We start from the raw sequence: 22,271 nt of genomic DNA, 5'->3' as shown, positions 1-22,271 counted from the left end.
TTCTTTTAGTTTCTTTTCTCTTTAATCTTCTATGTAGCATTCTTTTTTGTTGTTTATGTTTCTTGTATGTGACTGGATCAGGCGGAGACATCAGAGGATTTATTTGAATGGAAAACAGCACTGGAACTTGCGCTTGCACAAGCTCCAAATGCTGCACTTGTGATGGGACACAATGGCATATTTCGTAATGATAATGCTGACACATTTGAAGGATCCATCCAGACTTGTATGTGCCTTAGAAGTAGCAGATTATTTTGTCTATAACAAGCATAAAGTTTTGGCAACATCTTATTTTTGTAATGTCCAATTTCTTTGATTATATTTGTTACCTCTGCATTTTATAGGGAGAGACAAGCGCCCCATCAAGTCTTTAGTTGTTGGTAGACCAATATTGCTTGCACTCGAAGATATTGATGGGGGACCTTCCTTCCTAGAGAAGGCGTTGTGCTTTCTGGAGAAATATGGTAAGCTCTAGGTGCAATGCCCGCTTGTCCACATCTTTGGTTTTCTTGTTTGCCTACCATATCTCTCTCACAAATTGATTTGATTAATAAAACTCCTTTGGTTGCATACCTGGATCGTGATTTGCTCTGCAGTGGGCTGTGAGGTTGTGGTTACTGGGTTAGTTTAGGTCCTCAATGAAACTGTGGTACGAATAGGAATTATGTTTATGTCTCTATCCTATTTCCTCAGGAATAACTAACACGTTGTAACACCCAAATTATTCATATGCATTATCTAGCTCAGCACATAATTCTCTTAAATAGTCTAAAAACCTTAAGTTCAATACTAGGCGAATTAAATTGCTTTACATTTTTTTGCTTGAGAGCACCTAATTATTTGTTAAATGCCTTGAACACTTGTCTTTGTTGATTTCATTCATTTTGGACTTTGCGAACCCTTACCAAAGCTCTAAATACCAGATATTGAGTGCCTGGATTAACTCCATTCTGTTCCTGTATTAAAATTATTTATACTATTACATGTTTGCACATGTCTGATAAGTCTGCTTATTTACAGTAATGAAAACTTGCTACATAAATTCTGTTTTTCTGCTGTATTGTTTGCACTCAACAGCAGGCAGCTAGTGAAAGATGTTTTATGCAGAGGAATTGAGAACTCTTTGAGAAAATTTTTATGGACACAACAAAACCCTTCTGTTTCTTTTTGAAGTGTAAGCTCCTGTAGTTCATAACTGAGATAAAATTTTCTTTATCTCCATGTTAATTCTTATGGTGCCATGACAAAAGGTGACTTCTTTTGCACCTCTGTAGTTCAGATGGTTCTTCTATTTTTCTGCTATGTTTTCTGTACTCACAAACAGCAGGCAGCTAGTGAAGAGATGTTTTACGCAGAGACATTGAGAACTCTTGGAAATAATATTAGGGAGAAAATGAGTGCTTTTTCATTTTCTTTTTTAAGTGCAAGCTATTCTAGCTCATACGTGAAATAAGAAAAAAAGTTTCTCTCCATGTTAACTTTTCTCGTGCAATGAAAAATTTATGTTCTTTGTAGTTATGTAGTTCAGAGGACTCTCTCTGTGATTTATTCTGTTCTATAAAATCTAATCGTAGAGAACAAAGGTGTTGAAGTGTCTTAGAGATAATATCATTGTCTAATGCAGCTTTGTATATTTTAGGCATTAGGTTGCTGAATAGTGGATTCAATTTAGTGACCCATCAGATGATAATGAAATGCTTAATTTATGGCATGTCTTACCTTGTTGTATCATCCTTGCCCAAGCGGCTCAAATTTCTAGTTAACATTACGTTCAACTCTATGATTCCTGATGTTTTTGAAGTTGTAGTACCTACCTTTTTCAGTCACCCTATATACAGTTGCCGTACTCTTTGTTAAATGCCAAAAGTTTGATCATTAAGAAACACTTTTCTGGAGTTTCAATGTGTGCTTTTGAAATTGAACTAATGAAGTAACAATGTGCCTCAGGAATAAAAGTGGAAGGAATCTTGCGACAGTCTGCCGATGTTGAGGAGGTTGACAGGAGAGTGAAAGAATATGAGCAAGGTTATAGAAACTATCATTTTCTTTTCTGATATTGGTTGTGGAAGAATAGTGCAGAGGAGTCTCAAGCTCCTGAATTCTCCAAACTAGGGATTTTCATTTACAGAATAGGCTTTTGAGTTTTTCAACTGCAAATTTGCTTTAAAATGAAAGTTATTTTCCCCATTTCCACCAGGAAGGACTGAATTCACATCAGACGAGGATGCCCATGTTGTTGGTGACTGTGTGAAGGTTTTTATTTTCTAAATAATCTTGAGAAGTTGAACACTCCCATCTTTTTCTGAAAATATTATCTTTTTCTGAATGCTGACATCTAGAACCTGTCCTTGCAGCATGTTCTTCGGGAGCTTCCATCATCTCCAGTTCCTGCATCATGCTGTACCGCATTGCTGGAATCATATAGTAGGCCATTTTACATCTTTTCTAAAGGCTTATGATTTTCTTATGATAAGTTTTGAGGCGCTACGTTGTGTGTGGTTTGTTTAAATCTAATATTGTTTGATATTCATAATACCTTGAAACACATCTACTGTCTGGAAAATTGATAGTTCCAAAAACCAAGTAATGTACTTCTACATTACCAGCAATGGTTCTAAATATGTATTTGCGCATAAGTTTGTATTTAGTGTATAACCTTTCCTGCGTCTTATAAGGAAGAATTTTAGAGAGCTTTAGACCATATCATTAATATCTAATAGCTGTATACCATATCATTAATATCTAATAGTTTCTTTCTTTGACCATGTATTTAGTCTTAAGAGGAGTACCTAAACGTTGTTAAGAAGCTGTAGTACCTAGAGATAGATGGAATTGGGCATAAAATCAGACGTAAAGACTAAAACCCTTCCAGGTTAATATGAATTGTTTTGACTTTGGTTGAGGGCTTCAAGTCCTGTTTACTTGCTTAATTGATTTGCCTCAAATTTACCTGGGCGTTCCATTTGAATCGCTGGCCCCTATTACTGAGGATTGACACCTTTTGTTTAGAACACATATCATAATGTCAATCCTTATAGATGTAGATAAGGTTTCAGCCTTCGGGATAGTGGTCACTGCTGGTTATCCCTTGATAATTATGTGCCTCAATTAAAACCCGGTTACTACAGATAATTGATAGGGCACAGAAGTTTGCTGGGATATCGTTTAAAGAAGATAAAGACATGTTCAGCACTATCGTGTGAAAAAGGGGTTGACATGGCTTCCTTTGTAGGATTCGTGACATAACTGATGGAGATTTGCAATTATTATATTCATGTCTTCTAAAAGCTTCACATGGGTGACATACGGGTCTTGGTTGAGTCAGTACCTTCTCAATTATGGCTGACCTGATCCAACATTTGTGTTATATTATTATATAATATCTAGGAGACTAGGTCATGGTAAGATTTAGGTTTCTCTTAGCCTCTTAGGTAAAACGAGGGGACTTGTTTTTTGGTTAATTTTTAAAGGTTCCCTAGTGCATGTGGTCAACTGCATAACAAAGGGTGGAAATTTCCCTAGCCATAAAAATGAACTTCTAGGTTCACCTGGCTTGTTCTCCTCTAACAGTGAGATATCAAAGTTAGGTGTGAACCAACAAAGCTATGACTATGAGATTGAATACTATTTTTTAGGTATCAGAACTCATGGCATCCATCTTCTTTCCAGACTTGTTCTGTTCTTCCACTTAATAAGCAAGTCTGGGTCAGTTTGTCTGTCCAAAAATTTCTTGATATTTTGCAAGAGTTTCTGTTCTGTCCATTGCCTAGCTTCTTCCTTAACTGATAAGTCTTTTAGAGGGTTGTTTCTTTTGTTGCATGACTGTAAACTGCATGATTAGTAATGCATACTTCTTATGCAATGTTGTAGATCTGCCCAGTTACCCTGGTCTTCTGAGATTTTCGACCTTAGATTTCTAGTTGTAGAATCGTTTCAATCCTTCTTAAATCCTTCTCAACTTAGGGTCCTACTTTGTAGTTCGGTTGCTGATGATGAACTTATGTAGGCATCTTCTTACTTTCCTGTTGAAATTATGGCATATTTCCATTTTTTTAAAAAATTTATTTTTCTGCTAGTTTAGGTATAACTCTAGTGTTGACCATCTTTTTTGCAAACTTACTACAGTCTGTAGCTGCTTTATATTGTTCGTACTATGTTTTCTGTTGTAATTTACTGCAATGTGTATTTTAAAATAAGTGACTAAATAGAGCTTTACTGCTCTCTGTAATTTTGATCCTGTTAATTTTTATGGTGCTGACTTTGTCCTAGTTACCAAGATACTGATTGTTCCTTTCAGTTTCTTTAGCATTCATGCATGTATGAAGTTAGAGTTATTTATTTGCTGTTTTTGTATTGTGCTAAGGATTAGAACACAAGGAAGCTCGTGTGAATGCTATGCGGTCTGCAATAACTGAGACATTTCCAGAACCAAATCGTCGTTTACTTCAGAGGTTATTTTCTAATATTTCTGGATCATCTCTTTACTTTCTCTATGAATTTTTACTTCAAACCTTCTATTTTATATATGCTAATCTTGAAATTATTTTTTGCTGCATGCTTTTATAACTGAACTTGGTTTAACAGTATAATCATATTTCTTCTGTTACTGCTTTTCTAGATTTATCTGTCTAGAGACTTCCAGTAAAGTTTTACTAAAAAATTGAAAGATAAACCAAAGTGATCGTGCAAAGCATGATGTGTGTCAAAAACAAGCTGATAAGCTAAACACTTCATTAGGAATTTAAGGTAGATGTCCATTCACTGAAAATGTATGAGCAAAAGGTTAGCAAAATCAGCAGGATAATTCAGAATCCATGGTGATACCGTTGATTGTAACTATTGTTTCGATATCTAATTCAGAATCCATCTTTATAGAACTGAGCTGCACCTATGGGATATAGTTCTGCTTGAGAAATGTCATGCGGTTAAATGGGACTGAGATCCCTGCTTATCTTTTCTCTTTGTTTCAATAATTGTATGAATGAACCGTATGTCTATTTCGAGGTTTCTTCCTTTGGTTTCTATAAATGCAGTAAAATGCAGCATTTAAGTAATATAGGAGGATATTTCAAAGGTATCGAATCCAGACTTAGCATTGCCTTTTCAAACACTGAAGCCTCTATTAACACCTTTATGATATTGACTAATGACCATGTCATTTTCCTTTTTTGTCCATTTTTTCCCTATTCAGTTCAACTGGTAATGAGTAACGTGAGTGCCATGGTACCATGAGGGTAATTCTGTAGCATTTAGCATGTGGTCCAGTGTTCAAACCTGATTACTTCTGCCAAGCTTGGCCTTTTCCCACTATATGGTGGATAACACTATTGAAGCTTCCTTACAAGCTTTATGTATCTAATTAATAATTAAGTTTGGGATTTTTAATGAAGATGATTTTATGTGTGGATGTGTGTGGTATCTACTTGATGTTTCTTTGAGTAGTAATCAACTACCTGGTATCTACTATTGAAGCTTCCTTACAAGCTTTATGTATCTAATTAATAATTAAGTTTGGGATTTTTAATGAAGATACTATTGAAGCTTCCTTACAAGCTTTATGTATCTAATTAATAATTAAGTTTGGGATTTTTAATGAAGATGATTTTATGTGTGGATGTGTGTGGTATCTACTTGATGTTTCTTTGAGTAGTAATCAACTACCTGGTCGTTTGTGAAACCTAAATTTCTTTGCGGTAGAAGATAATTTTTTTCGTCCCGCTTCTTTCTTGGTCTAATGATACCTCATTTTAGTGATGTTATTGTCTCAATATGCCAGTATGTGATGTGTTATTAAAAGGGGATAAATACACGTAGATAGATCTGATGCACTCTTGTGGGTTCCCTTACATATCTACTTGGCGCCTGATCACAAAAAAACTCAATTATCAAACATATGTGATTATCAGAATGAATCTTGATTTAGTTAATTAAATGACACTTGATAGGCTAAATCGATCAAAAAGGCCTTGTACATCCAAATCTATGGAATTGGGTTAAAACACTATATTGTTGTGCAGTTGGAAAAACACTTCTGTTAATGATTGCAAACTACCTGTACGTTGAAAAATCTTGCTCCCTTCCAAATGCGCCTTCTATATATTATTAGGTATGCAACTTCTAAATAAATCATATTTTTTGGAGGACAAAGATAATAAATAAATAAGCTAATGCAATACAGATACTAGATCCTATATGCATGTCAGCAGACTCCACCTGTAGCTCTAGTATTCAGGAACTTGCTGCCTGCACTCCTAAATACTGTTTTTAGCATCCAAGGGAAAAGCTATAGCAGCTGTCAACTTTAAAACACCATGAGTTGGGAGCTGAAAATATTGCAGCCTTCCAAATGCTCTCATATACTATGGATATGCAACTTCTCAATAAATCATATATCTAGTAGAAAAAGATAAATAAATAAGGTAAAGTTATGCAGATACTAAGTTCTCTATTCATGACAGCAGGCTCAGCACCTATAGCTCTAGTACTTGGGAACTTGTTGCCTGCACCACTCAAAGTTGTTTTTGGCACCTAAGACAAAAGCTGTAGCAGCTATCATCTCTAAAAACACAATGAGAGGAAGCATATACTCCTGTATTGTTGCAAATTTGCTTGCCTGGTGACAGTTTTGTTAGAACTAGATTCAGCTATTTGGCCCCTCTTTCCTATCAAGCTATTGGAAATGTGGGGTTTGAGAATTTAATGTTTCCCTTGCTACATGTTAGTCGGATAATAATTTGTACTGATTTCGTATATGGCTTATTCAGATGTATCCTGCAAATATGTTGAATGAAAATGTATGCATAATACCTGTTTTCAATATGGCCAGTGGTGTGTCCATTTACCAATGACTGCTTAATTTTGGTCTTCAGTATGCTAATGATCTAACTAGTGTGATATACGTATTGAGTTAATAATGCTTCAAAGATTTCTGACGTGCTAGTTGACATGATTTTTTACGTGTCACTGGAAATGGGTCTTTTTGTAAGGGTATTATGTTCCTCAATGGTTGAATATTCTTTTTATTTATGTTATCTAAGACATCAGAATTTCTCCATTCTTTTGGTGTTCGTTTCTTTCTCCCGCGTGAACCCCTTAGTGGTATGGCTTTGACTTTAAGAATCATAAACAAAAGATCCATGAGTTGTTTTGCCTGTCCTCAAATAAACAAGATGTTTTCTGATTTCTTTTATAAGCTTATCTTCAGATACCCTGCAGATATGCGGTTTTTGGGTTGAATTTATTTGAGAATAGATGACAATTTGAAGTTCATCAATAGCTATTTGTTGGTTACTGCAATTTTTTTAATATGCTTGGTTTTTTTGTAAGTTATAGTGTTATTTTCTGCCTCTCACTTCATTGTTACAACCTCAGGATATTGAAAATGATGCACACCATTGCTGCACATACTGCTGAAAATCGGATGACAGCATCTGCTGTTGCTGCATGTATGGCACCCTTATTACTACGACCATTGTTGGCTGGTGAATGTGAGCTTGAGGATGATTTTGACATGACCGATGATAGCTCTGCTCAGCTTATGGCTGCTGCAAATGCTGCCAATAATGCTCAGGCCATCGTCACAACTCTCTTAGAAGAGTATGAGAATATATTTGATGTAAGATTCTTACTACTGGCACTATAGCTGTTTATGTTTTACGTGTATGTTTAATAAATAGAACAGTTCTACATATGGAGCTTCTTTTCTGACATGGTAGGTTGAACTTCATTTAAAATATGGAAAGCATATTCTCTCTTTAGGACTTTGGACATGTTGAACTAAATTTGAGTCATGGCAGATATTTTCTCTTATTAGGGCCAAGGTTACAAAAAGCGCCAGGCGGACTAGGTGCTGAACTACGCTCCTAGGCGTTTTTCTTTTTCTTATTTTTTAATTACAGTCAATGTTATAGAAAGGGCTAGGCACCAATAGGTGCCAAACTGGCGCCTCACACCGGGGTGGGGCCCAGGAGGATTTTTTTAAGTGGTGGCAGAGGAGGTATTACTGAAGGTCAAAGGAATTGGAGGAGGTGTTCATAATCAGTGGAGGAGGTGGAGGAGGCCAGAGGAGGTTAGAGGACGTGGAGGCAACAACGTAGGAAATCACGACCAAGACCTGAGCAGTGTAGTCCGTTTAAGTGGTCCATGCTCCCCTAGGCGCTCCCAAGACCTAGGCGGGAGGCCTAGGTACTGCCTAGGCCTAGGCATGAGCCTAGGTGGGCTAGACACCTGTTTTTTAAAACATTGATTAGGACAAATGACATGTTCTCAAATTTACTATAGAAAAGTGGACCGGTTTGAAGATTTAAATTGTATTGTTATTGGTTAGCTATCAATAATGTTCGTCATTTCAGTATGTATCCATGTTAACTAGTATTTTTCCTATTAACTATCTATCACATGGCATATTCTCTAGATAAAAGCTGATAGATATACACCAATGCTTTGTTACATTCTGGTAAGTGATAGTAATTTATATCCATATCAATTAATCAATTGGACCTAAAAAACATTTAACGTAATCTTCGTCTTAGATAAAAAGAATATAGACTTTCTTGCAATTCTTTTTAGGCTTTTGAATGTCTAATATAAACATAGTCTTGGTTTCTTTCCAACGAAAACTCTAGAGAGGAGTTGATCTCTGATATTTATACTAACGTTTTATCAATCAGTTTAGTTTTGTTGTGATTGCTGGTTCATAAGGATATTTGAAACTTCAATAGAAATTTTACAGAATTTCAGTTCCTTTCCTTTTTTGTTCTCTTATTTTTCTGTAATTTGTGAACTGTGGGAGTAGATTGAAGTCAATTCAGCATGGTGCATTCTAATAAAAATGAATTACTTAGCTATCTAGCTACAGAACAATCAACAGTTGTGAAAACTTGACTTAACATTATGGTTCTTTTTTCCTAAATGCTTTGTGTAAAGCAAATTATGTATTGTGTTCACTGTTCAACAGTTTACTAAATAATGTCATCTAAATTATTCCTTTCAATATTTATCAAAGATGTGATTTGACCTCATGATCGTTAGAATTCAAAACAAGAACTAATCAGGATGACACATCGAGAAGGTCTACGTATCAGCTTATTTGGCTAAAAAAAGTGATCTACAAAATTTGAATTAGATGCGAGGTTATAAGGTTGTCAGGTTTTCCGAATCCTTATGTGATTGCTGTAAAAGAAATCATATTAAGTTTCTCAATGTTTTTTTATTGGAAAAAAATTGTCAAGTATTTTCTGGGGTATGGGGATGGCTTGGTGCCGCTTACACTTTCAGTCTTAAAAATTTCTCCCATTCACTGTACCTATGGGAAAGGGATCGCCTGCTACTCTATGTTTGATGGCTTGCATGACTTATCTGAAAAAGATTTGTGAGTAGTTTAAAAGTTGTTGCTGTTGGTATTCTTTCATGCTTACTGGTCGTTGTTCCATGCTTACCATCTTCTAATTCTGATATCCATATGGTCTTTAACTTTATTACTTGATTCCTGTGATGTTCTGAGGAAACTGCTTTTTCAACTTACTATGTGTTTTCGTTCATTCCTTAAGCTTTCTCTTCGCAGGATGATACTCTACATAGATGCTCTTTTTCACCTGATTCTCAAATCGATGAGAGTGGTAGTGAAGAATCAACAGATGATGACAAATTAGATGCCAATGGTAATGGCTATCTTGATCTAGAGAACGAAATAGATCTGGATATGAGTGATGATCGAGATCGTGTACTTAGTGGAAAACTGAGTGAAAGCAGTGGATATGCTGGCAGTGATCTTTATGATTATAAGGTCTTCATTTCTCATCTCCCATCGATTATTTACTATTCTTCTTTTCCATTCACATTTTGTATATTAAATATGAACCTTATGTTTTCTTGTGTTAGTTTTCATCATCCCTTCCATGAATCTTTGAGAATACTTGACCTTTAATGTGTAGGATTGTTGTTGTAGCATGTTACATGCGTGATTTCAATGTTGTTAAATGCTTAATGCCCTTATTTACTCCAATTCTTTTTTATTTTTTCAAACATTGAGCGTTATTTTTTTTTCTGAAATTTATTACATCTATAGGCAATAGAAAATGTTTTCATCTTCAGGTTGGCAAAGACATCACTATTCTTAATAACATCTCGATAATCGATACAATGCTAATTCATACACATTCCGTATATGGAGTGGTTTTATGAGATAACTCCATATGTGTCTTTCTAAAATTGCTTATTAGATTTTTGGTACTTTCACTTTTGCTGTTTCAGTTACTATGCAGAATAATAGAAAGTTGTGTGCATTTGTTTGTGATACTGTTCAAATGGTCATATGTATTTGCCAGCTATCAAGAACATGTAATTTTTATGACAATGTCCTGCCATGTTTTCCATTAGGGATCAAGCTATTTGTCATCTTTTGGCTGGTCTGTTTGCTCTTGTTTTGTTAATATGTACTGATGTAATTCCTAATTGCAGGTCTCTGCTGATTCAGATACTGACTCTCCTAAAGATATTCAAGCTTTAGCAAAAAATATTGAATCAAATCAAGATTCCCAAGCTCAGTATAGTGGAAATGGTTTGCCCAATGCAAATCACGAGAACTCGTTGGTTGACAAGGATGCTCCTAGTGCATTACCTGTGCATGAGTCTACCCTATCAATGGGAGAGATCTTATCTTCCTTGGATACTGGAATTCCTTTTCCAGCTAACATAAACGAATACTGTGTTGAGAAAAATCCAAATAAAGTTAATGGATCAAATAGCTATGTGAAGCGAAGCAATTTTTGGGGGCGCAACAGTGTGAGTTTCTTGTGATCCATTCCTTGTGCAACCGTTAAATTTAATCTTATATAAAATGCAATTCATTTCTTTTTAACTCTTTGCTTTCTTGTTTGTGGGGTGATTTTGTTGAAAAGTTATATGTTCTTTTATTTTCGCGTTTGAAAAAACAGCTATGTTTCTTTCTCTTGAGTTTATATTTTCTGTCACTGATTTACGTTGATTGTCAAAGACTTATGTCTGGTGCTAATTGTAAATAGGATTTCAATTATTTTGATATTTTTTTATTAATCTTGGAATATTTTTATGCATTTTTCTCCTTTGCAAAAGAAAATATTATTCAGTTTAGGCACGATAAGAAATGGAAATTGTTTGCATTAGATAACTACTTGACTGCTGCCTTCCTGATACATTTTTTAACTTCTTAGGCTAAAAAGAATCGTTCAGTGGAATCAGTTGACTCATCTGGGGAAGAGGAGTAAGTTCTTTATAAATTGTCTCAAATGTTTTCGTTACTGAAGTCGTCTTTAATTCCTAGATTCATGGACATGCAGTTCTGTATTGTATCTGCCTTGCTCACTTCTGTTTCTATGATTCCATGGATCATCCTGTAGTTTAATATGGTCATGGTGAAAAAAATTCCACAATCTAACATATTGCGAAATTACTTTCAACTATTATCTTAACGAATGGTGTACTAGGTTTGATAAGAATCTGATATCTGTTTTATATGGATATATTGACTTATTCCAAAGCAGATGCTGTCCCCACAATGAATATACATCGCTTATTACTCCTTCAAGGCTTAAGAGACCACCGATAATGGAACTCTATGTACGTCACTATATAACTCTCTTCTGATGGATATTGACAGTCCAAAAGGTTGTAAATGGCCTGATTCCTCCCAGAAGCTAATAAAATGTATCAAAAATGCTACAAGCTTCTATACTTTTTTTTGGGGAGAAGATTACAGGCTTCTATAATTAAGCAGGCATCTTTAGGGTTTTCATTTATTACTTATGAGAAGCATGGTTTATCATCTGGAGAGATATATGCGTACATAAGCATACATATACAGTAGCTACTAAGAGTCCACTCCATAAAGTCGTTATATATTATTTAATGCATTTAAAAGCAGAGTTAGCTATATTCTTACTTCCTTCACCATGTATCGACCACACATGCACAATGAACATGTAGGTTGTTTAGATCTATGGTTTAGGATGCTTCACTCCCGACCAAAGTAAGTACATGCTAGGAAATGTATCCCACAGCTTAAGCTATTGGGTTTGAAATGTAGCAATGCATATCAAGCTTACTTGATAGTTTAAACAGCTCTTCCTTATCTAAGCTTTGATCCATGTTAAAAGGCCCCTAGGTGAACTCGCTTGGAAACAAAGAACAAATGTTTATGCAGACAAATTTAGATTGAGAATAACGAGGTTTGAATCCAAGGCCTTCTAAATCCTGAAGCGCTGGTGAGAAGCAAGATGCAGTAAACAATTTGTAGCCTTTGAATACTCTGTTTGATGATCTATTTCCTCTTCTGCTAATTGAAGGATAATCTTTCATATCCTGCTTGAGAATGAATTAAAAATTTTTAAAACGATACAGTCTGATGCCATAGTTTCCACCCAAAAGCGATATTTTGAATGCTTAGCTACATCAATTTTACTTGAACTGTTAGATAATCATAGTCAATAACATTACTTTTGCATTGATATTTCAAAACCACTCGTTAAATGATCTGGTTGATAAACAATAGTATCCTGTAATTATGAAACTGTACCCTTTTGGTGGGGTTAATTAAAGCATTGCACTTCAGATGTAATAAGAAATGCTAAAGATAAACACTAGGATTAAATTAAAAATTTTGTGTCATTTCCGAGCTTGACATTATGCAATACAGACCTCTTAATCACACTGCATTTAGTATAAGAATGCTGGCTGTTTAGCTTCGTCAAACGCTATTTATCAAACATCATGGTTTAGTGAACATTTATGCTGCTACATACTCGAAAGCTGTAGGAGACATACCACCTTATCAAATTCATCTATTATCTATGCAGCTTAGTAAATGTAATATATCATTGGAAGTCAAAATGAAAACATAATGTCCATTTTTATCCTTCTTCCCCTTCTTGAAAAGCGTAGATTAGATTTGTGGTCTTTTTTTATGAAAACCAGAGGAATTTCTTTTAGGTGGATACTGTAACCTTACGGGAACATTCTTCGATGTAATTCATTCTAATTGTATCTTTCACGGCTTGAAATTTTCTGAAAGCTTGTTCAACTGTTACCATTGAGAGTTCAGATGATGCAATCTGCTGGAAGATTATAGGTTTTTATGTTTAGTCTCTCTCTCTCTCTGAACTCTAGGAAGATTATAGGTTTTTATGTTTAGTCTCTCTCTCTCTCTGAACTCTAGGAAGATTATAGGTTTTTATGTTTAGTCTCTCTCTCTCTCTGAACTCTAGGAAGATTATAGGTTTTTATGTTTAGTCTCTCTCTCTCTCTGAACTCTAGGAAGATTATAGGTTTTTATGTTTAGTCTCTCTCTCTCTCTGAACTCTAGGAAGATTATAGGTTTTTATGTTTAGTCTCTCTCTCTCTCTGAACTCTAGGAAGATTATAGGTTTTTATGTTTAGTCTCTCTCTCTCTCTGAACTCTAGGAAGATTATAGGTTTTTATGTTTAGTCTCTCTCTCTCTCTGAACTCTAGGAAGATTATAGGTTTTTATGTTTAGTCTCTCTCTCTCTCTGAACTCTAGGAAGATTATAGGTTTTTATGTTTAGTCTCTCTCTCTCTCTGAACTCTAGGAAGATTATAGGTTTTTATGTTTAGTCTCTCTCTCTCTCTGAACTCTAGGAAGATTATAGGTTTTTATGTTTAGTCTCTCTCTCTCTCTGAACTCTAGGAAGATTATAGGTTTTTATGTTTAGTTTTGGCAACTTCATAGTAGGTTTGGTTCCTGAGCTCATTGGCCGTATTTTGTAGATCTTATTAACTCTAGGATGATTATATTTTCACTGTTTAGTTTTGACAACTTTATAGTGGGTTGAGTTCCTGAGCTTGTTGACTGCTTGCTATGATATCATTAAAAAATTAGTTAAGTTATATGTATAAAATCTTTGGTAGTGAGAAAGCTATAAATTATTATAAAATGTTTTAATTTAGGCTGGCTATCCAAAGACTTGAGATCACAAAGAATGACCTCCGGATGCGAATTGCAAAAGAGGTATGGACATGAAACTGTCTTAGAAATTATGTATTTTGCTACTGCATAATTAGTCTTTACGCTTACTGAGATAGTTGCATACTCTCAGGCAAAAGGAAATGCTATTCTGCAAGCAAGTTTGGAGAGAAGAAAGCAGGCTTTGCATGAACGACGTTTAGCATTAGAGCAAGATGTAAATATTCCTCCTTGACAACTATGGAAGGCTCTTTAATATCATGCATTTTGTTTTACTTGATTGAACACCCATATACACAAATAAATGGATGAACAACAATAAATACTATAATAATAACTGCTGCAAACACAGTTCCAATTAGAATTTAATTTCCTGTCTTGTTGTCATCATAAAAAAATTATGACCGATTCTGTGTTTTTTGTGCAAAAAACTGAGATTCTGTTGTTGAGCATGAAATATTTTGTCACGCTATAAACTTGACGGATCTGAATTTCTTTGTCAGATGTACAGGACACAAGTCCTATTGATTTATTTTCATTAGTCGTGATATCATGTTAATGCTGCTAGCCACTTCTTTGAACTGTTAATTGTTACATGCCTGGTTGATAAAATTGCAACCTCAGTTTCTGCTAGTATCAATTTTTTCGTCTCATTTGTTGTTCAGTTATTTTAGTTGTAAACAAATGAAAGGCAAACCCAAAATGGATGTAACATCTTTATCTAGTACTTCCGGAGCGAAGTGAATTCCAGTATCCAATTTGTCTCGTGTATATTTTATGCAAAATTGTGCATTTTGTTGTTTTACTTGCTCAAATGTCTTGATCATGTATGGCCTCTCTGGTTAGGATATTGATCTTGGCTTTATAGAATATATCTCCATGGTTCACGATTGGTGTTATAAGCAAGCTTAAAGTCTATATGATGTTTTGTACTCTGAACATGAACAATTGTCGGTTCAATTAAAACATTGCACTGCCAGGTTATAGTTTATCCTTTAATGGTCTTTAAATTGCATGGTCTCTAGAAATTTCAAGAATCAAAATCATTCTTTTTGCTGGATGATACTTTTTGGATAACCTGAAGATGTTCAACACAAACTGTCGGGTTTCTCACAAGATGGTTATCCACTCCTTACTGCTCTTTTGTCATAATAATTCTCTTTTACTGAGAAGTGTTTACAATTCAAATTAATGACATGATGGGGTCATCGGGCTCTAGGTGACACATTGAAGGGACATTAAATGCCACCCTAGGTAGGAATGGTTGGTTAGGAAGGGATCTACGACCCCTCGTTGCTCGAGGAACATGGTTCTTTGTCTTTTTGTGGTGTTAATCTGTTTTTCAGATGCATTTGCTCATTGATGTGGGGAGCTGGAGAAGCAGTTGTGCTTATTCATTATCGATATTGAAGAACATGAAGCAGTGCATGCTCCACTGTGCCTCTTGACATACGTTTTGTTTGCTATAAGTTACTGTAAGAAGAAGTCATATTTGCGTACAACTTACCTTAAAGCACATATTGCTAGCGCCACCAAGTATTTGGGCTTTCTTTTTTCCTTTTAATTTGTTGATTATTGGCATGTTCTGTTGGATTATAGTTAATAAATTAATTTTGTTAGTTAGGCAACAGTATGCTTGTCACATCAATATTCTTATCATTTAGTTGCGAATTCCTATAGGTTTCAAGACTGCAAGAGCAATTACAAGCTGAAAGAGATCTTAGGGCTGCTCTGGAGGTTGGGTTAAGCATATCATCTGGGCAGTTCTCAAGCTCTCGTAACATGGATACGCAGGTCTCTATATCTTCTGTGTGTTCCATTTTTGTAGAATATATTTGATTGCTTGTATCAGAATCTTAATTATACACATTATCTGAAGACAAGGGCAGAGCTAGAGGAGATTGCACTTGCTGAAGCTGATGTTGCTAGACTGAAGCAGAAGGTAGCAGAGCTCCACCTGCAACTGAACCAACAGCGACATGATCAATGTGGATCATTTTCTGATGATTGCAGCCGCTATCAGCATCTTTCAAATCATCTACCTTCACAGTGAGTAACCTAATTGCTGCTTCATTTATTAGTTGATTAAGATTAGAGTAAAGATTAATAAACTTCAGAGGTTTGTTATGTCTTAGTATTTGGTAGTATTTGACTGTAGTATTAGACATTATGTAATAAATTCACATTACCTATCACATATGTCCTAGATGCGGTATAATAACTTATTTAGTTAAAAATTTTCATCATATTCTACTCATGGGACACACGCCTACATGCCCACACTCCCGCCCACCTGCCTGCACACATGCACATACACACAGAGCATGCTTATCAGGTTACAGAGTTTCCAAAAATCATAGGAAATCGAGAAAAACATAATGTGACAACAAATATCACACAAATGTCTAAAGATAAAGGACACATAATGCAAAGCCTTACAAATATCTAAAGAGTAACAATGCATAATGCACAGCTTACCCATATATGCAAACACACTGGCCCATGTTTCTTACAAGTCACAGTAGAATGAGGTATCCATAGATGCTAATTCTAACTTCTATTACATTTTTTGAACGGTCGACTAAATATGCTCTTCTTCTTTGGCTGTCTATATGTATATGATAGCTTATAAATCACTTGTGATTTTTATCCTAAATTCATTATAGTTTTACACAAGACACTATATTTAACATCCTTTTCCACTAAAGCTGTTTTGCATATGTAACATGCTTTTTGGCAATGGGTCAAGGCTGAAGTACGCCTTGGTTAGTAAAAAGGTGCTATGATCTCAACTCAGATTGAACTCATTTGGTGATTCTGAAGACAAAAGTTAATATGCTATGCAGTTGGCAAGATGGGAAAGGTTAATGGTTTAAGTAGGTTTTTCTTCAATTTTGCAAATTCTCAAGAATGTATGTCTCACATATTATACTCGTTTCTGATGTTTCTGCATTTCCTCCAGTTTATGTATATCTGTTATGTGACACTAGTTGGACAATGAAATGCATGTTGAAAAAAAGAATTAAATTATCAGTATTTACTTAAATTTAATCTTCAACAATCATCAGAATACAAGCATGTGATACTTATGAATGTAATAATAATAAAAGGCAAAGAGAGACGGGAGAGGGTTGTTGAGATTTATATGGTAGATTTCTTTTTATTTTTTATATTCCTATTTCTCCATTTGTTAAAACCCCATTATTCCTTAACCCTCCTACATTAATGGATTTGTAAATCCCTGTTAATGAAGCGTAACTTTTCTTCATTAATCCAGATTACTAACCCAATAACGCAAACAATTTTTGCGGCATCAGAACTTGGGATACTCTTTTACCTGTGCTTTAATTTATTGCCAAATAGAGCCTATTTGAAAGCGCGCGGATCTTAACCCTTAAATGGGTCTGAATTATCCTTTCTCTTCTTTCGAATAACTGGCTGAAATTGACGTCGACAGCTTCCTAAAAGGCTTGGTGGATAGCCTAAAATAGCATACCTAATTGAATAGAATAAGCTAAATGGTTTTTATTTAATAGAAAATGGCTACCAAACTTAGGGAATTTCCATATGTTCCTCAAGAGAAACTTAGTTGTCGAGCAAGATCCTTGTTCAAAGAACTATGAAACCTGATTCTTCTATAATTTCTTATTCAAATTGTGTCTGAAATGTGATGATATGGGTGTGTTGTCTTTCTTCTTTTCTGTCATACTTCGGATGTTACTCAGCCACAGAGATACCTCTCTTATTACTGCTCACCTCTTTTTCATCTGTATCACTAATCATACAGTTATAATGTGCTATGCTTTTATCCCATTACATTTCTACTCAGAGTACCAAGACGGGGATACACTTATCATATCTCAAGTAAATCCAATATTTTCATGTTCATGTAATGTATATTTACTGAAATGTTTGATTAACTCAAAGCACAGATGGAATATTTGCTCTTCCTGTATTGATCTTCTTGTCCTGCCTTTACGTATTTGATGCAGAAAGGCTGTCCAACAAGATTTTGATTTGAACCTTGCTCACTGCAATCATGAGAAGAAACAAAGAAGTGAGGTATTTCTAGTGAAAACCTTGTCTTTTTCTGGCATAAGCACATGCATTTAGACACACTTCTGTTATGAGACTCCAAAGTCTTCAAGGATTTTATGACTTCTCTTTGCTCTTTAGTTTCTGTCAAATGTTCATACCACCATGAAAACTCTGGAGTTTTGATGAGGGTTGAGGTTTATAAATATAATTTTATATTTTAACATGCGACCGTAGGTTGAATGGTCTTTTTATGGACCGAAAAGCCCGAAACGTCACAGCGGTATCAATTTTTAAAAATCCTCTTTAAATTCATGGCCTGGAGGGAATTGAACCTGAGTTGCTTTGATATCGTGTCAAAGGACCTTTCCACTACACCAAAACTTCGAAGTTGTGGTGAAGATTGAGGGATATAATTTTATATTTTAATAGTTTCTCTCTCAGTTTTCATACCTAGATATGGACTTGGACCAGTAACCTCCCTAGATGAGAATTATCCTTCAAGCTATTAATTTAACAGAATAAGACATATGGCCTTGCGTCAAACTTGTTTTCTCCTGAGGTAGTATCCAGATTTTACTTCATTCTATACATTAAAAATCTTTGAAATAATAATGTGTATCTTGGAAATATTTCTTTTATTATAAGGTGGCTATGAGTTATCATTTACTGATAGCAGAGATATCCACGATACAATCACGATCCAAGCGTATGCAGAAATATTTTCGGGAATTCTCTGGATAGTTAGAAGTGCCCGATTATAAAATAGTACCTCTACTTATCGAGTTTAGCAAATAGAAAGTAGATAGACATAGTGTGAACGTTTTGCACCTCAATCTTTCAGAGTTTAAAATTGTTTACCCTCGAGAATGTCTTTGAGAAGTTGCATATGACCCATGTAGTATGATATCTCTATCATGAAGCCGTATACCCATATCTTAACATATTGTCAGACACTAACACCTCTGGACACATTTAGACACCTCTCAAACTTGCTCTTCGTTATGATATATATGAGATAGACTTGGCTATTTCTGGAAATTTTTGGAGTTGAAGCCTTTATCAAATTCAAATTTCAGGCCATTCAAGTGAATGACTTCTCAATTCAAATTGTTTACAACCTTTGAAATATTTAGAAATAAAAATTCAAATCAAGTGTTTTGAAGGTAGATTGTTAGATTATAATTTTGCACATTCAAATTCTCGATTAGTCATTTGCTTATGATATGAACACTAAACGATCCTTTCACCAACTTGATAGGTCTGAAAATGATAGATTATTTGATTAAACAAACTTCCTAATTAGACTGTTATGCTTATGGTGATGCATAGGCGGCACTATTTAAATTCTTCATCTTTTGGATGTTAGACGCTTCAAACAATAAGTAGATTAACCTGAATGGAGTGGATCTAATATCTGTTTAGTTTGAATGAGAAAGATTTTCTTCCTAATCCTATCTAATATCTATTTGGTTTGAATGGGAAAGATTTTCTTCCAAATCCTTACAAGAAGCCCAGTCCATCTCAAGTGGGAGTTAGGGAGGTTATCTGAGAGAGATATGTTATATTTATTATTTAGAAGTTCTCACAATTATTTTCTAATGTGCCTTTTTATAGTTATAGTGTGGGCATGAATGTTTTTTCTAAACATGAGAGGAGCTAACTGAGTATACTTAAAATTAGGAGAATGTGAAGGGATTTGGTTACATTTCCTAAGATTTGAATAGAATTAGATTATAATTCAGTAAGCATCTATGATCATTATCTATTTATTACTTGTGATATCTGCAATAGTTTCCCTCTCCTTACTTAATGTCCAATTTAGTATTATCAAATGACAGAAATAACCTGGAGGAGGGAAGATGCCTAAACTATTTGTTTTTAAGAATACTTGTCAATTTGAAGTATTGTGGCTGGACGTTTGGGTGCAGGGGCATGTTAAGTTATGTGAATATGTACTCTCATAATCTATTAATTTGTATTGAATATCCCTTTATCCTAACCTTTAAAGGATTGCCATGTCATATATTCATGTTAGTTATATGTTCATGCTTCTTAGCCTATGTTCCTCACCTGGGTCCTTGCGGTCCCTGAGCTTGTTGGGAATGTCATTTTTTGCCAGTTCTTCCACTTGGAAATATGCAATTCCTTGGCAAAGTTATCCAAGCAATCTAACTTTTAATCTAGCAGAGGATGATAGTTAAATTAAAACATAAGTTACATCATTCAAGTGAGTCATGTTTTAAAAAAGCACTAGGGTGATAATTAAATTAAAATATAAGTTACATCATTAAAGTGAGTCATGTTTAACATGTGATAACGATAGGGTCAAATGGATGAAATCTTGGTGTTACAATGATTGCCATTGTGAACCAAACTCCTAGAGTGGTTGATTCATGCCTTAATACATTACTGCTGCCCATGCTTAAGTGGTCGTTTTGCAAACTTAGAGAGAGAGAGAGAGAGAGAGAGAGGAGGGGGGGGGTATTTCATTAGAGGATGACATTATGCACAGTAGGAAGCTGCGATATCAGAACTTTGCAGAAGGTCATAAGCTGCTCAAACACCTTGACCATAAAGTTTTAGTTGGGTCTGGTGCAAATCCTTGGCAAAGGAAATTACATTTTCGGCAGAAGGTTTTCGGCAGAAGGGCAGACAAACTTCAGATCATATCTTTCTCAATTAATCTAACTACAGATTATTCAAATTGCAGATGAACCTTGATTTATCATTTAATTTCTAACCAAAAAAATTTATGTGTTCCGCTTTTCAGTTCCATGAAGCTTGTTCTCCAATTAAAACTTTTTGACTGACCCATACTGTAGGCAAAAACGCACATAAATACATGCATATACCTTGATATTTTTTCTTAATATTTTTGTTTTCTTTAATCAATTTATGGACTCGCTTCTCATCTAATATATTTTCCTCAAAAATATTCAGGAGAGTTCATCTGGGGCTGACTGGAGAAACATTAAGCCACAGGTGCACCCTTATGCTGGCATCGAGCAACTCGCACATAAACGATCTTTAGAGACAGGATTTTCTGAATCTTCAGGCATAAGTTTGGATCCCAATTCTACTTCAACGGGCGCCACAATCTCTAAGCAAAGCGCTGAGGTAAGGAGGCAATATAATCTCTCTATAGAACATTCACTTACCTGAAAGTGAAATGTTTAATGACATTTGTCATGTAGGCGTTCAACTCTACCCAAAGGCAACTGCCTGCTATAACGTCTTCAACTCTGGTAGAATTAACGACACGCCTCGACTTCTTCAAAGAGCGAAGATCTCAACTCATGGAGCAACTCCATAACCTTGACCTCAATCATGGCGCACCCTCATTTTCACAAGGATCAGGTTACAGATCACCACCATGGAACAATGGCCCAAGGTGATCAGTGAGAATACCATATATATAGCCAAGGTTTCTCTTGTATTTGTATATCCTTCACTCAGCTTCCCTTTCTGTGTCTCTTATGTGTATTTTGATTTTTATAGTGTTCTATTGTTGGGTGCTCAGAAGAAGTTGCCCTTGTAAAAACTAGTGTGAGGTTGTAAATCCTTTCTTGCTTTTTGTATTTTTTTTTTCTTTTTCTTTTTCTTTTCGCTCACGTGTAACAAAGGAAATTGTAGCATCTGGTAAACAAAATGTGAAGACAAGTGATTGGTTTATGCCTTCCTGCGGGGAAGACCTATATATGACTACAGTTCATGAAGTGCTGAGTTCTCCACGTATTGTAGCGTGTTGAAAGCCTATTATGTAGTTTTTGGACACTTTTGGTTCACAGTAGACAATACTATGAGTATATAGATTTCAAATTTCAATGTAATTTTTTTTTCGAATGATCATAGACTGTAGATGAGAATTGTTTCTGATGCAATTTGAGCATTTTGTGACTACTGGTACCTCATACTTTTGAGTTGTCACTTTATCATGGGAATATAAATATTGTCGGTCGAGCGTGCAAAATTACTGACAATGCTGCCACCGTTAATATCGGAATAAATTTGATTAGTTGACAATTTTTCAAAACCAACAAATTTTGAGATTTATTTTAAAAAAACGACTTATTTGGGATTAATTTATCATTTTTGACTTAGCTTTAGGCCCTGATTCTGGGACTTGAACTTCAGAATATTCTCTTCTCATGTTCTTTTTCCTGCTCACACTTAACATGCGGCACAAACAGTCATGACCGTTAAACCTGTTCGAAAGCAAAATGGTCTGGTTGTGGGACAAAGTTCACTGCTTTCACATTAAGCAATATGTTGCAATCT

At 35.1% G+C, this 22,271-nt stretch overlaps 1 protein-coding gene across 5 annotated transcripts in view; it reads left to right on the top strand.

The window, feature by feature from the left end:
* Positions 1–21,879, top strand: part of LOC109851037 (rho GTPase-activating protein 7-like) — a 29,999-nt gene extending 8,120 nt beyond the window's left edge. The window contains exons 6-22 of one of the 5 annotated variants that reach the window (XM_020421145.1): positions 82–226; positions 345–464; positions 1,948–2,025; positions 2,198–2,253; positions 2,355–2,424; positions 4,370–4,451; positions 7,372–7,615; positions 9,563–9,784; positions 10,459–10,782; positions 11,190–11,239; positions 13,940–14,000; positions 14,089–14,172; positions 15,636–15,749; positions 15,835–16,004; positions 17,948–18,017; positions 20,934–21,110; positions 21,188–21,879. In XM_020421145.1, coding sequence (XP_020276734.1) covers positions 82–226; positions 345–464; positions 1,948–2,025; positions 2,198–2,253; positions 2,355–2,424; positions 4,370–4,451; positions 7,372–7,615; positions 9,563–9,784; positions 10,459–10,782; positions 11,190–11,239; positions 13,940–14,000; positions 14,089–14,172; positions 15,636–15,749; positions 15,835–16,004; positions 17,948–18,017; positions 20,934–21,110; positions 21,188–21,388 — 2,268 coding nt within the window. In that variant the 3' untranslated portion in view covers positions 21,389–21,879. Of the gene's footprint in view, positions 1–81; positions 227–344; positions 465–1,947; positions 2,026–2,197; positions 2,254–2,354; positions 2,425–4,363; positions 4,452–7,371; positions 7,616–9,562; positions 9,785–10,458; positions 10,783–11,189; positions 11,240–13,939; positions 14,001–14,088; positions 14,173–15,635; positions 15,750–15,834; positions 16,005–16,704; positions 16,832–17,784; positions 17,820–17,947; positions 18,019–20,933; positions 21,111–21,187 lie in introns of those variants that run through there. The other 4 variants (XM_020421144.1, XM_020421147.1, XR_002249648.1 and 1 more) reach the window with 4 other exon arrangements.

This window comes from Asparagus officinalis, chromosome 7 (genome assembly GCF_001876935.1).
Source record: "Asparagus officinalis chromosome 7, Aspof.V1, whole genome shotgun sequence".
Lineage (NCBI taxonomy): Eukaryota > Viridiplantae > Streptophyta > Magnoliopsida > Asparagales > Asparagaceae > Asparagus > Asparagus officinalis.
The sequence above is the reverse complement of the archived record's forward strand: the minus strand, read 5'-3'. Positions and strand labels throughout refer to the sequence as shown.